Source organism: Triticum aestivum, chromosome 3B, assembly GCF_018294505.1.
Source record: "Triticum aestivum cultivar Chinese Spring chromosome 3B, IWGSC CS RefSeq v2.1, whole genome shotgun sequence".
Lineage (NCBI taxonomy): Eukaryota > Viridiplantae > Streptophyta > Magnoliopsida > Poales > Poaceae > Triticum > Triticum aestivum.
The window spans coordinates 839,311,975-839,327,448 of record NC_057801.1 but is presented as its reverse complement, the minus strand read 5'-3'; the positions used below and the strand labels follow the sequence as shown (position 1 = coordinate 839,327,448).

Below are 15,474 nucleotides of genomic sequence, written 5' to 3'. Positions count from 1 at the left end.
TCTCCTCCGTGGTTGGATCAGCGCGATGGGTTGCTGACATTTTCTGTCTCTGTGGTTGGGTTGGGCAGATGGAGAGGGTGCTCAAGGATGATGCTATCCAGGAGAAGGCCGAGCGCGCCAGGATGGTAACCACACCCCTCTCATCTGATCTACTCCTACTTGTTTTCCTCTTTGGTCTGTTTGGTTCGTCGTTAGTTCGTTCGATGGCGCTGTTGCATATATAAGGTGCTTTTGCAGCTGTGCGCAATGAGTTTGCCGGTCTCCTTCGACTGCAGAAGCTGAATATTACTCCCTCCGTTCATAAATAAGTGATGTGGTATTAGTTCACGTATTTATGAAAGGAGGTAATACTTTGTAGAATCATTGTTCAGCCACTTTTGTTTATCTGGGGTTCTTATTCATTTGATTTCGTCCTCCTGGTAGGCATCTTTTGTAAGTGCCATGGCGAACGCAGACTTAGCCAAGACCACATCTGGACCAAAAGGAATGGTACGTGCTGCTCACGGAGAAAAAATTGCAGTTGGGCAAAAGATGGCGCCAGCCATTCGAATGCTAGAGGATTTTCCTTGGAATTTACATGTTACCTTGTTTACGTCCAGGACAATATCCTTCAGTCAACTGGCCGAGGGCCGAGTGTCACCATTACAAATGATGATGCTCCCATTTTGAAGTCACTTCAGATCGACAACCCTGCTGCGAAGGTCCTTGTTGGTATCCTTTTGTTTGAGTCTACTGCTTGATGATTTTCCTGCTGAGATGATGCTTGTTTCTAGATATGGCAATATATATAGGCTTCTTATAGCCTCTCCTGACCCCGTTTGATTAGTTGGTTGTATGGATGATTGAGAGAAAATGTAGTCCTTAATGATTCTTAGACATCTCAAAAGTCCAAGATGATGAAGTTGGTGATGGAACAGCTTCTGTTGTTATTTTGGCTGGAAAACTGTTGAGGGAAGCTCAAAAGTTGGTTAACATGAAGAATCATCCCATGACTATTATTGCAGGTAATCCTCATTTTAGACCCAGTTTATTCAACATGTTCTCCCTATAACATTTTAAAAATTGTCCAACTCTTAGTTACCACCTCAATACATGTAATTACCAAGTCTTTGATGAGTAATGATACACCAAAAACGTCTAGACCAGTAAGACGTGTGAAGTCTGGAAAATGACATCTCATGCTTACATACTTCTTTTCTGAATATGCCATGCTCAAATGATTAAAAGCAGCTTACTCAGATTTTTTTCTTTTCTTTTCTTTTTTTTTCTTTCCTTTTACATATTCATATGCGTGAACTTTTTTCAAATTTATTTTTTTCTTTTTAATTTTTTTATTCGTAAACTGTTTTAAAATTCAAAAACTTTCATTGATTTCTTAAGTATTTAAAAAAAAATCATGAACATTTCTTCAAATCTTATAAATTTTTTTAAAAAAATTGCACTTTTTTCTGAATCCATAAAATTTTGCCAAATTTGTGAATTTTTTTCTTTCAAAACCGGTGAACTATTTCGCAACCCAACCCACGAGTCTTTTTCAAATACAGGATTTTATTTTAAAGCTCGATGAATGTTTTTTAAAATCCGTAAACTTTTTCCAAATTCGTGATTTGTTTTCAAAATCAATGAACCTTTCGAATCTGCCAACTTTTTCCAAATTCGTAAAGTTTCTTTTTTCAAATCTGTAAAAGAATTTCAAATTCACGAGTCTTTTTTGAACCCATGAACATTTTCCAAATCTGGGAAATTTTTAAATTCTGCCATGTTTTTCCAAATCTATGAACTTTTTGGAATGCTAACTGGTTAGCGCTCAACGACATACTGCATCAACTGGTTATCGAAACGAAGAAATCCGGCCGAGCGTCTGAGCTGCTTTGCTTTTGTTGGGCCAGCTCAGAAAGGCGGGGCGCATTAGCACTGGTTCTTCTTGTCGACGTTGGCTAGGAGGTCTCCAATTAAGCATCTACTACATTGTCGACAATTAGATAGCTATACTCGTCAGCCCGTTAATTAGCTCGGCCAAATTCCCTTGTGCTTATCTTACGCAGGATTGATACCCTAATATTTTCTTATAAATGAAGCTTCAAAATGCAATTAGTTGGAACAACAAATCCTATATACTCCCTTCATTCCTTTACATAAGATGTATTTGTTTTTTGATAAAATTTCATAATGTAAGGTGCATTTCTTTTAAAATATCACAATTCCCTTTGTATCCCTCCAGAAAGAGGAAAGTATCTCTCTCCTGATTTCATGTATCTCTCCTTGTATCAAAAGAAGCAAACTATCTCTCTCTTGGTTGTTGCATACATCTCTTACTTTCCTGCAGTGGTGGGAACTTTTGTGAAGCCTGGGCGAGTTTGAGTCTACTTGTCTAAACTGAAAATAAATACCGGATGTTCCGATATATACAACATATAAACTAGCACCAAACTTTCGAACAAAAAATGCAAATAAATAATGTACATAGTAAAAGTATAAACGCATAGCCCTATAAATGTAATTATAAAATAAGCTACTCCCTCCAATCAAAACCACGACGCTAATTTTGGATCCCATATATGTCAATGTTGAGTTTCATACACAGAACTTCATCATCTATGAAATTTAATGATTTAAATTTTGAAGTTAGCATCTATTTAAAACAAATCCATAAACCAAAGACTAGGCTCATGAAGACGTGATCAACCCCAATGGCCAATTCCCTGTGCCCTAACCTCAAAATTGAAGTACTAAATTTATCAATCTCTAAATCAGTTAGTAAGCTTATCTAACTGGAAAGGAAGGGACAAGCAGTCCAGGATGCAAGCTGATCCTTGAGATGTATCCGCTCCGGTCGTCGTCAGTCGCGAGCGGGGCGACCTGGCCAGCCTCGGTACGCCGCCGCCAGTCCCTCTCCACAATGGATGAGCAACAGACAAACCAAAGGGCCAAACTTCGACTGCTCGTGTTCTTCTTGAGTAATAGTTTTGGAATTAAAATGGGCTGTCACTGTTAATTAGCCCATTACTCAACTGTTTATTTAACCGGCCGTTGGTAGGCCTGATTAATTAGCCATTACAGTTTACTAAGGTTGGTCGTAATGGTAGTATCATAGCTAGTATTATGCATGTCAACTAGGCAATTTTGATGAGATGTCATAGCCTTAAATGAAAAAAAAGAGGGTGTAGTATCATATCATGATACCGTATCATAATAAATATTATGCTACTTTGTGTCATGCATGGCAATAAATAGAGTACTACATGATACTAATATATGATACTATGCATTAGGAAGGTACTATCATACCCTAGTATCATGCATGATACTTTGTGTCATGCATGATACTAATATATGATACTCCCCATTACAACCAGCCTAAAGAAAGCCCAACATACATGTCTGCGCGGGTAAACCATATGAATCCACGATGCAGAACATGATTTCTCCCATTGTTTATCAACTGTGTAGGTTGTCCAGTAGCCAGCGAGCCCGGGCAAGTGCCCAGGGTCGCCGGGCGCTGGCTCCGCCCTGGCTTTCCTGGATTCATTGATTTACTTATCACTAACCAACAAATTTGTCAAGGGTAATTTTGTCCTAACACCTCTATATATATAATTATGCATCTTGGTCATCGTGCCAAAATATAATACAGATTACATAAAGGAATGGAGCGAGTATTAGTTAGACAATATACAATTAATAACTTTTAATATACTATGATTTTTTTAATATATGGCGTATATTTTATTTACAGTGAACTATTTTTCATATATGATGAACATTTTAAAAACATATGGTGAAGATTTTTTTAAATATATCTTGAGCATTTTTATGTACGGTGAACATTTTTAAAATATATAGTGAACATTTTTTAATATAAGATGAAAGTTGTTTAAATAAACACTAAATATTTTAAATATATATGTTTTACTTTTTAGTATGGTTTTATATTATTTTAGAAACATAAATAAATTCCAACCACTTTATTTTCAAAAAATAAATTTGAAACCAAAAGAAAAAAAACACTCAAGTGAGTTGCCCTATTGGGTCAACCCATTTGCACTTTCCTTCACATGTCGCCTCGCCTATTAGCCCGAAATCACTACTTAAGGATACTGTTTGCAAAGGTCACACCAACCTTCTCCTGTGCTAACTGTTGGCACACTGCATGTGCCTCACTTGCCATAACCTGGTTGGTTTTCTTTCATTGATTCGTTTATTCAAAATGTTTTATCTCTTACACTGTGCATCCAAATCCCGAACCATTTTTATCATTGGATTTCTCGCATTGAGGTCTTTGAAACTAGATCTCATGTTAATAGGTTTTGATGAACTTTTTCACACAGAAAAAGCACCGAAGCCGAAAACACGAAAAAAGAAAAAGGTAAAAAAGAAAACCAGAAGAAAAAAAACAACAACCAAGAAAAATGAATAACAATAAAAAGGAAAAGAAACAAAGCCCAAATGCTTGGTTGATGTGTTTTACCCTTTCCCCCTTTATCAAACTGTTTCATGGTTGGCTTATTTTGCAGATAAACCCAAAAAGACAAAACCTTTTAAGCGAGGGCATAAATAAAGTTGAGTTCATAGCTGGCGAGGTCTTCAGAACTGCGCTGGGATGGAAGATAACTCGCTGGATTGTTGCAACCTAAAATGAAGCATTCCATCAGTAAAAGCTCCTTTCGACTTATGCCGACGGCTGCTGGACTATCTTATACCTCCCTAGTTTGGTGCTTATGTTCTTTTGTGTGTCGTTAAAACTATCTAAAACCTAAGACAGTAAACATCCGTGATGGAGATCTGAGCCATGAAAATCCCAAGAGGATGAATGTTGAAGTTTAAACATTGTCCTTTGGGTTATTGGCAATACTATGTTGATATAGCCTCAGTCTTTGTGATCTGGATAGACAGATGGGGCTAGCCCATGTTGTTTTATCTCAGATTGTCCATCGTGTCTTTCTTAGTCCCCTGCTGTTTTGCTGTAGAATCTGGGTGGTTTAACATGTGGTTTCTGATAATAGAAAACAGAGAGAGGGCTCTTTTTGTCAAATTTTTTTGAAATTTTGAACTAAAACCACGACACCAATTCTTGAAAGGGGGAGTATAATCGATCGATGGCGATAGACATATGTATTCCAATACGCACCCTAATAACAGTGATTAGCATAACCTTTTTCACGGAACAGACACAACATACACCCAACTTTTTACAGACTAGCAAAAGAGCCCGTGCACTGCAACCCATATTCTTTATTTCAACATGCATTAGAGGAATCGAAAAATTTGTAGGTTGGTCAGCTCTTTGCAGTCAAATTTTGAGTCAAGGGCCCAATAGGTCAATTTTCTTTATTTCAACATGCACTACAAGAATCAGGAAATTTATCGTCTGGCCAACTCTTTACCGCCAGCTTTTTGTTGTGCTGATGGTAAATACAGAATTTGTCGTCTATTTGCTACTTTGTCGTCTGTTTTTATTTGGTTGACGACAAAGACGGACTTTGTCGTCTGTTTTTGTTGGCTGACGAGAAAGACATACTTTGCCATCTGTTTTTATTCGGCTGACCGACAAAGATGGACTTTCTCGTCTGTTTTTTTTTTTGGCTGATGGCAAAGAGAAAATGCACTACACGGATTGATGCTGTGGCGAAAGTTGTCCTAGCTTCCCATTGGTTGGGCTCTCCCTCCCACAGATCAGTGCCGTGGCAAAAGGCATCCCACCCCCACCACCGGTTCTCTCCCTATTATCTTCTCTCTCTCTCTCATCGCCACCACGCGATGAGCAAGGACCTCCGCCTCCCGCCGCTCCACTGGCCGACGACCTCCGCCTCCCGTCGCTCCGCCGACAGCGAGCAAGCCGTCGGCAGATGACCTCTACATCCCGTCGCTCCGCCGACATCTAGCAAGCAGCCGGCATGCGACCTCTGCCTCCCGCAATTCTGCCAACCGATGACCCCCGCCTCCCATTGCTCCACCGACTCATGACCTTCGCCTCCTGTCACTCTGCCCGCAGCAGCCACTCCCGTGACGGCGCCTCGCCAGGCCTCCTTCTTCTGCTCCTCCTCCTACATGCGACGTCTCAGAGCACCCCGCCCGTCTCGCATTCGTTGTCGACTACATCCGGTGAGATCTGGCCCAACCCCGTCGTTCATGCGTCTCTGATGCCGTAACCGGCGTCATCTTCGTCACCAGCCAACCGCATGTTCTCGCCCCGCTCTGCACTCGTATGCATTGACCGCATCGCACATAGGCAACGGTAGCTGCCGGCACCCATGGAGCAATGACGTTGAGGTTTTTTTAATACATACAAATCTCTTTGTCGTGAGACTAAAAAAAATAGTAGACAAAGAGTTGCTATTAAATGGACATTCCGTGAAGATGCTTTCCTTTGCCATCAGTCATGGTCTAACTGACGACAGAGAGGTTTGGCTGACGGCAAAGACTTTGCCTCCTGCACGATGAAAAGCTGACAGCAAAGTAGCTCTTTGCCGATTTATTCTTCGCCAATTTTTTTTGCCGTTGGCAAGCGGATGGCAAATTCTTTATCGTCTGCTTGACAGCCAATTTCCTGGTTCCGGTAGTGAAGACATCTTATTTTTGTTTTGGTTTTTCCTCTGTCCTATTCTCATGTACAATGATCATAGTGCTTACAGAACCACACCATGGTTGAATCTGGTCAATTATAGGTCGTCTCTCTATCGGCATAAGATGAGATTTTTCCCTTGTTAGGTTTTGCCAAGACGTGCATGTGTGGTTATCGGTTGCTTTCGTCTCCAATTTTGTTTGTCGAGGGGTTCATTTGTAATCTAGATTGGCGCTGGTACGAAAGAAAGACAGATCATGCGCTATTGGTAAAGGTTGCACTCTAAATAGCATTTAAAAATGGTAAGAGGTAAAATAACATCATATTCGGATTCTGCACGGTTTTCTAATCAAATTCAATATATAACATGTTAAAATTGAAGTTATGATTTAAAAGGGATATGGATATTTCAAAAAAAACATTTGTTCTAGGTGGACTACGGGTTAATTACCATCAAAGATATGGTGTTTTTTGTAAAAATGCAGAAGAGATTCGTTTGGTCACTTCAAAGTGAACTGTTAGTTAATTACCTAAAAGTGTAGGGGGTTTCTATAAAATAATAAATTATCATTTTGTCCCTTAAAGTAGGACTGTGGGTTAATTCGTCAAACCATAAGGGTTTTTTTTATAAAAAAGCATGACGGACGGGCAGAAACACTACTCACTTTATTAGCTGGTATGGATATAGAAATCGATTTTTTGTGACAAAGCCCCAGATCTATATTGAAGGATCAAACAGCCGTACAAACACCCCAAACAAACCAGAAAATACATCCAGGTCCCTGGAGAATCTAGGTACCACATCCCCTAGTGCGAGTCGAGGGTGTGGCGCCGCCGCCGCCACTTCACCCGAAGCCGACCAGACCTTGAATCTCACGGCATCTATGCGGACGGGAAGTCTCCAATCTTCAGTCCAGAAGGACCGGCACACCAGCGATGAGGCCACAGCCAAAGGAATCCTGCAAAGAACTAGGAGGCAGAAACCACCGTCGACGTCTAGAACGACCTCCAGCAGCAAAGGACCAACCCCACCTCCAGCCGGATGAAAGAGGAGGACACCATACTCACGAGCTCCCCAGCGAGGTCTCCACTGGCGAGACAACGCCGGACGGAAAGGGAACTGGAGGACCACGCCGGCGCACCACGCCATCCCCTCCACTGGATGATTCCGGTGATCGACGCAAACACAGCACCACCCCAATCCCACGCCGCCGAAGAGAGCGCCAGGAAGGAGGGAGGGGGTCGAATCCATTATTCGAAGGCAGCTTCGAATCCTCCATCACAACGACCCCACCGGAGACTAAAACTACCCTATCTACACGTCGGGGGCCGAGGATCGAGATCCCCACCTCCTCCATCCGCCGGAACGGTGACCGGAGGAGGCAAGGATCGATGACCAAGCCGGCGGGAGGAGGGGAAAACTCTCAGTCAGCCCCTGTCGCCGCCTCTCTCTCTCGGGTAACCGCTATAGGACAACGAAAGCCCTGAGGACTTAATAATGTAATTGCAACAATCTGTAGTGTACGTCCGCGATCGATTAGCATAATGTAATTGCGATGTGTCGAACAATATCATTCTCTTTTCTTTGTGTGTAAATCGAATAATATCATTCAGGAGAACCTAGTTAGCCGATGTAAACTGCGAATAATATCATCAAGAGGACTTAATTAGCCATACATGTAGTGGTGGTAGTCCATATGTTTGGTGCAGCGAAAAGAAGTTTAATACTACTAGGAGGGACACTATGCTTATTTTCAACGGGCCTTTTTATAATCGATCGGTCAGCTTGATGCTCATGCAAGTGCTCCTGTGGCCCCGTCACAATTGTATATGATAATATAGGCGGCCCCATCTCACATGCATGCTCACCAAGCACGCATGGGTCTGAAACGAGGTATCTCATTCCGTCATTCGCCATGATGCATGCATGTGGAGTGGGGAGATGAGATGATGTATGTGCAAGTGCAATCAATCAATCATTTTTGTCAGTCAATCAGCACCGCTGGTGAGTTGAGTTGAGCATCTAACCGTGAAGTCGACCAGTAGGTAGCTGTACCCGTCGGCCCGTTAATTATAGTCTGGCCAAAACTGTATTTGTTTCGGTCTCGCGCACGATGAATACCCTAGTATCTTCTCATCAATCAAGCCTGAAACTCCACTAAAAGAAAGGAAAAATCAATCCTGAAATTGAAAATGCAATAAAAGATTATCTCGACGGAAAGGAGCAGTCTGATGCATGAATGCATCAAAAAAATCTGTTTTTTCTGGGGTGCAAACTCTGACAAATGCTCTTGGCGCTTGCAAATTCTCATTCCGAAAAAGCATTTGTGGAAGTCATGGAAAGAAAAACAAAAACAACACCCCCAAAATGCTTCCGATAGTAGCATTTTTGGAGTGTCTGTTTTTTTACCACGACTTGCACGATGTTATTTTGGGGCGAAGATTCACAAGCACCGAGAACACTTGTCGAAGTTTGCATTAAAAAAATCAGAATTTTTGAATTCTTTTGATGTGTTTTTTTATTTTATTACTGCTTTCAGGGCGCATATGAACGGTCTATAGGTACGGAATTCCAAATCCAAAAGGAAAGGAAACGGACAAAGCTGGAGAGGAGGGACAAGACGAGGTGGGCGGGCCCCGCTCCCACAGATTGATTATTTGAGCCGAGCCGCGTCAGCCATTTGCAACTACGTACGCACTTTTCACGTCTCCTTGCTCGCGAAGCAACCTCGCCGGTGCAGCAATCACGACAGCCGGCCGGTCGCCGCAGCGCACGTCGGCGAGGACGGGCGGGCCGGAGGGGAGGGGGGCAGGAGGAAAACACGACAGCCACGCCCTGGGGCCCGCGCGACAGTGAGAAGGACAGCCTGGGACCGGGCCCGCCACAAGCTACGTAGTACAACTGTGCCAGGCTGTGCGAATCCGACGTGGCCTCGCGACCTCGTGCTCCTGCCCGTGCCGGGTCCGGGGGCATTCTCGTCCTTCCGTCCGTCCGTCCAGCAGGGCCTTTGACTCCATGGCAGCCACTCCCTCCCTCTCACGCCGTTACCTCACGCTCACGGGCTGGCTTCCTTTTCGTGGACCGGGCCGGACAGACTTTCCCCTGGATCATCATGGGCGCCACGAAGAGATTTGCCTTGAGATTTTCATCAAAAAAAAAAAAAGTCAGGGCATCTGTCTGAATACCTTCCTACTTTTTCATCTTTCTTTCGGCGAACTGGTGACAGATGCTGCCGCCTGATGGGACGGGAATCGGGTCTACTCAGGCGCTGCGAACCAAAGCTGGCCACTCCTTTTTCCACGGCTCAAACATCCGGTGCTTATGCTCTCTTGAAACCACGCAACATGGCTACATCTGCAGGGGTGGATCTTGAGCAAGTTTTTCCACCAAATCCACCAGCAAGACTTGGCAAGTCCAAAGCAGAGGAGCTCCCACAACGACAGTATACTAGACGCAGTTTTTTCTGTTAGATAATAACGAGATAAACGAGACAAAGAGACACGGACATTTACGTGGAAACCGTTGCGGGAGAAAACCACGGACGCACTAAGGCGCAATCACTATGAGGAGGAGTATTACAAGCACGAGACGACAGACCGTCTGAGATGCGACTACATGGGGTATATATGAGGGCAATACATGAGAGTCCTTGGAGGACAAGTAAACGAGTTGTACTCGTACGCGTCGGTACCAACGTAAAGGCCCACACCGTATGTACTACGTCTAGTCCAATACGGTACCAGAATTTAGATCATAATTTAACAATCTCCACCTTGATCCAAATTCCCTCCAGTAGTCGAAGAAAGTGAATAACTCCATCCAAATCAGCATAAACACCTTGTGCGTCAAAGTCCATAGGACTAATGAGAAATACCAATTAAGCCTGAGCAAAGCTCAAACTTATTGGTAGGAACTGGCTTTGTCATCATATCAGCAGGATTATCATGAGTACTTATCTTGCATACCTTCAAATCACCTTCAGCAACAACATCTCGAATATAGTGAAATCTAACATCAATGTGCTTTGTCCTCTCATGATACATTGGATTCTTTGTAAGATATATGGCACTTTGACTGTCAGAAAATATGGTAGGGCAAGATGAATCTCCACAAAGCTCAGTGTACAAACCTCTCAACCAGATAGCTTCTTTGCAAGCCTCAGAAATAGCCATATACTCGGCATCAGTAGTGGAACAAGCCACAATAGACTGCAAAGTTGCTTTCAAACTCACAGCACAACCACCAATGGTGAAAACATAACCTGTGAGCGATCTCCTCTTATCCAAATCACCAGCAAAATCAGAATTAACAAATCCAACAAGTCCATCTCTAGTTTTCCCAAACTGTAAATAAGCATTAGAAGTACCACGCAGGTATCTGAAAATCCACTGAACTGCTTTCCAATGCTCTTTTCCAGGATTAGCCATGTATCTACTGACAACACTCAATGCATATGATAGGTCAGGACGAGAACAAACCATGGCATACATAAGTGAACCAACTGCACTTGAATAGGGAACTCTAGACATGTACTCAATATCTGCATCTGACTTAGGACATAAAGCTGATGACAATTTGAAGTGTGCAGCTAACGGTGTACTCACCGGCTTGGCATTGTGCATATTAAAACGACGAAGAACTTTATCAATATATCCCTTCTGACTTAGATATACTTTTCCAGACGGTCTATCTCTGGATATTTCCATGCCAAGTAGTTTCTTTGCTGCACCCAAATCCTTCATCTCAAATTCATTGCTCAATTGCTTCTTTAGTTCATTAATCTCTGACATACTCTTTGCAGCAATAAGCATATCATCAACATAAAGGAGCAAATAAATAGTTGAACCATTGACAGTTTTCAAATAAACACAACTATCATAATTAGACCTTTTGAAACCTTGAGAGAGCATAAAAGTGTCAAATCTCTTGTACCACTGTTTAGGGGATTGCTTCAATCCATAAAGAGATTTCTTTAACTTACAGACAAGTTTTTCTTTTCCAGGAATAACAAAACCTTGAGGTTGTTCCATATAAGTATCCTCTTCTAATTCTCCATGTAAGAATGCGGTTTTAACATCCAATTGTTCAAGCTCAAGATCATGCATGGCAACAATACTGAGTAAAGTGCGAATAGAGCTATGCTTCACAACAGGAGAAAAGACTTCGTTATAGTCAATACCTGGAATCTGGCTATAACCTTTAGCAACTAACCTTGCTTTATATCTTGTCTCATCATTAGGAGAAACACCTTCTTTCCTCTTGAAAACCCACTTGCAACGAATATGTTTCTTCTCTCTAGGCAATTTTACTAAATCCCAAGTGCCATTCTTTTCAAGTGATTCCATCTCATCATGCATAGCGGTCATCCACTTATTACTATCACCAGAAATAATAGCCTTGGAATATGAAGAAGGCTCAAAATTACCTTCAATTTTTTCTGCAACAGATAAAGCAAAAGAAACAATATTGCACTCTTCAATTAACCTGTCAGGTTTATTAATACCCCGTCTAACTCTGTCACGTGCAAGATCCAACTGGGTGGAACAATAGGCTGATTTGGAGTGGGAGTGACATGATCATCATTAACAACGGGTTCATCATGTGCATCAACAATTTCATTACCAGATGTATCACCTGAATCAATAACATGCTCCACCTGAACAGTAGGCTGCTGAATAGTAGGCTGATGTTCACTCTCAACGGGAACATTAGTAGATGAAACATCATGTAACATAGCAGATTCATTAAAGATAACATTTCTGCTAATAACAACCTTCTGGGTTTCATGATTCCACAATTTAAAACCTTTAACACCAGACTTATAACCAAGAAAGATGCACTTAACAGCCCTAGGCTCCAACTTTCCATTATCAACATGAGCATAAGCAGTGCAACCAAAAACTCTCAACTGTGAATAATCAGCAGGTGAACCAGACCATACCTCAATTGGAGTTTTCTTATTAAGAGCAATAGATGGTGAACGATTAATGAGATAACAAGCAGTGGAAGCGGCCTCAGCCCAAAAACGCCTATGCAAACCTGCATTGGACAACATGCAACGGGCTCTGGAAATAATGGTCATGTTTATACGCTTAGCAACACCGTTTTGTTGAGGAGTATAAGGAACGGTGTAGTGTCTGACAATGCCTTCAGACTTGCAATAATTTTTAAATTGCTTAGAACAGAATTCCATACCATTATCAGTGCGAAGTATCTTTACCTTCCTTTTAGTTTGTCTCTCAATCATAATCTTCCACTCCTTAAATGCTGAGAATGCTTCATATTTATGCTTCAAGAAATAAGGCCAAACTTTTCTCGAATAATCATCAATAATAGTCAGCATATAACTTGCACCACCTAATGACTTCTTGCGAGATGGTCCCCATAAATCAGAATGCACATAATCAAGAATACCTTCAGTTGTATGGGCCGAAGTATTGAACTTCACCCTCTTGTGCTTGCCGAAGATACAGTGCTCACAAAATTTCAATTTACCAGGTTCATATCCATCAAGAAGACCTCTCTTGTTTAACTCTGCTAAACCAAGTTCACTCATATGTCCAAGACGCATATGCCAAAGGTTAGCAGCATCACAATCAGAATTCTTTGAAACAACTGGAGTAGCGTTACCTGAAACAGTAGAACCTCGAAGGTAATAAAGACCATTGGTCGAACTTAAGTCACCTTTCATCACAACAAGGGAACCTTTGGTGACCTTCAAAACACTATCTCCACCTAAATATTTGTACCCCTTTGCATCAAGGGAACTCATAGAAATAAGATTTCTCTTCATCTTCGGAATATACCGAACATCTGTCAAAGTTCTGATTATGCCATCGAACATCTTGATTCGAATAGAACCTATGCCTTCAATCTTGCATGGTGAATTATCAAAACCCAAAATGGAACCAGCAGAAGTACTGGAATCAAAAGTATTAAACCAATCTCTATGTGGACACATATGAAAAGTGCATGCAGTGTCAAGTACCCACTCATCATTGGTCTCAGCACATCCAGCAATAACAACAAGAGCATCATCGGAACTATCATCACGAGCAACGTTAGCAGAATTGTCACCTTGTTTGTTACCTTTCCTCTTTTCCTTGTTCTGCAACTTGAAACACTCAGAGATGTCATGCCCGTCTCTCCTGCAATACATGCAATACTTCTTGTCTCTGGATTGCGACTGGCCCCTGTAGTCGTTTTTACTTTTGCCTCTGTTTCTATTATTGGAGTTCTTCTCCTTTGTCCTGCCACGAACAGATAATCCCTCGGCTTGGGATGAACCTGAACCATCATGAGGCACCATTAATTTCATCTTCTCCTTAGAGTTCAAAGCTTCATAAACTTCATCAAGCGTGAGAGTATCACGACTGTATAATATGGTGTCTCGAAAATTGGTATAAGAACATGACAGTGAACAAAGTAACATTAAAGCAGTATCTTCCTCTTCATACTTAACCTCCATTGCAGCTAGATCAGATATGATCTCTTTAAATTCTGAAATATGATTCAAAACATTACCTCCCTCGTGCAGGAATAATTTTTGCTTCAGATGCATCTTGCTGGTGAGATCTTTAGTCATGCAAATCCCTTCCAGCTTTAACCATAGAGCGGCGGCAGTTTTCTCGCTCAAAACTTCCTGCAAAATATTATTATGCAAATGGAGTTGAATTTGTGACAAAGCCTTACAATCAATTCTTTTCTCCTCATCAGTCCAATCTTGAATTCGGTTCTTCCCAAAACTATCCAGTGCTTCATCATAGTCGGACTGTGCCAACAACGCCCGCATCTTGACTTGCCATAGAGTAAACCTTGTGTCACTGTCCAACAACGGAAGATCGTACTTCATGGATGCCATGAGTCGAATAATCTGTGTGCACAAAGTAGTACAAGCCGATAGGAAAATTCTTGACAGAATTAGTTTGCGGAGCAAAATAAAAAATACTGAATAAATAGCACCTGGTAGCTTTCTGGGGTGGATGTAGCGACTGGAGTTGAAAACACAAGAGCCGGAACTAGCAGACTCTTGTCCTCACGTGAACAGGACCCAACTAGTACTCTGTAGGTGAAATTGGCTTCGATCAGCAACGCGTAATCTCCTCGGGACTTGAAGCCTGTACGGAGAGGGGAATACGTGGCCGTGATGGAACTCCTGTCGGTCTCGGCTGAAAAATCGATCCGGCTTCGGATCGCCTGGTCACGCGCCGGCGACGGCGCACGTAACCCCAATTCTCCCGATCTAATCTCATATCTTGCAACTTGGCTCTGTATACTACTTGTTAGATAATAACGAGATAAACGAGACAAAGAGACACGAACATTTACGTGAAAACCCTTGCGGAAGAAAACCACGGACGCACTAAGGCGCAATCACTATGAGGAGGAGTATTACAAGCACGAGACGACAGACCGTCTGAGGTGCGACTACATGGGGTATATATGAGGGCAATACATGAGAGTCCTTGGAGGACAAGTAAACGAGTTGTACTCGTACGCGTCGGTACCAACGCAAAGGCCCACACCGTATGTACTACGTCTAGCCCAATACGGTACTAGAATTTAGATCATAATTTAACATTTTCACCGGATCTTCTGCATAGCAGACTAGGCAAATATGGTTGCAACAGATGTCATTTCGAGTTTTCAGAGAGCCAAAAGGGGCTGCTGCATGTACCATCTTAGCAACAATGTTTTTATATATCACCACCAGTTGGAGATGGAAAACATATGAGGAGTATGTCCAAATCCAGTGAGCCGTGGCTTGGTGTCCTTCATCTGTAATAACTTGTGTGAGGTAGGTGTTTGTGTAGTGTAGGGGAGCTGTTCCCCGTCCCCGCCCCCCTGCTGCTGTATTGTGTTGCCTGCACAGGCTCAATATATATATTCAGGTGGGGGAGTTCTCCCCCCC

The 15,474-nt window shown here is 42.2% G+C and overlaps 1 protein-coding gene across 1 annotated transcript; it reads left to right on the top strand.

Annotated features, from left to right (window-relative positions):
* Nucleotides 1-33: 33 nt before the first annotated feature.
* LOC123066999 (T-complex protein 1 subunit beta-like) lies at nt 34-4,825 on the top strand. Its single transcript, XM_044489964.1, has 5 exons — nt 34-125; nt 424-489; nt 600-711; nt 876-1,004; nt 4,515-4,825. Exons 1-5 carry the CDS (start codon nt 69-71, stop codon nt 4,556-4,558), a joined length of 408 nt encoding a protein of 135 aa, XP_044345899.1. The 5' UTR covers nt 34-68; the 3' UTR covers nt 4,559-4,825.
* Nucleotides 4,826-15,474: the final 10,649 nt, after the last annotated feature.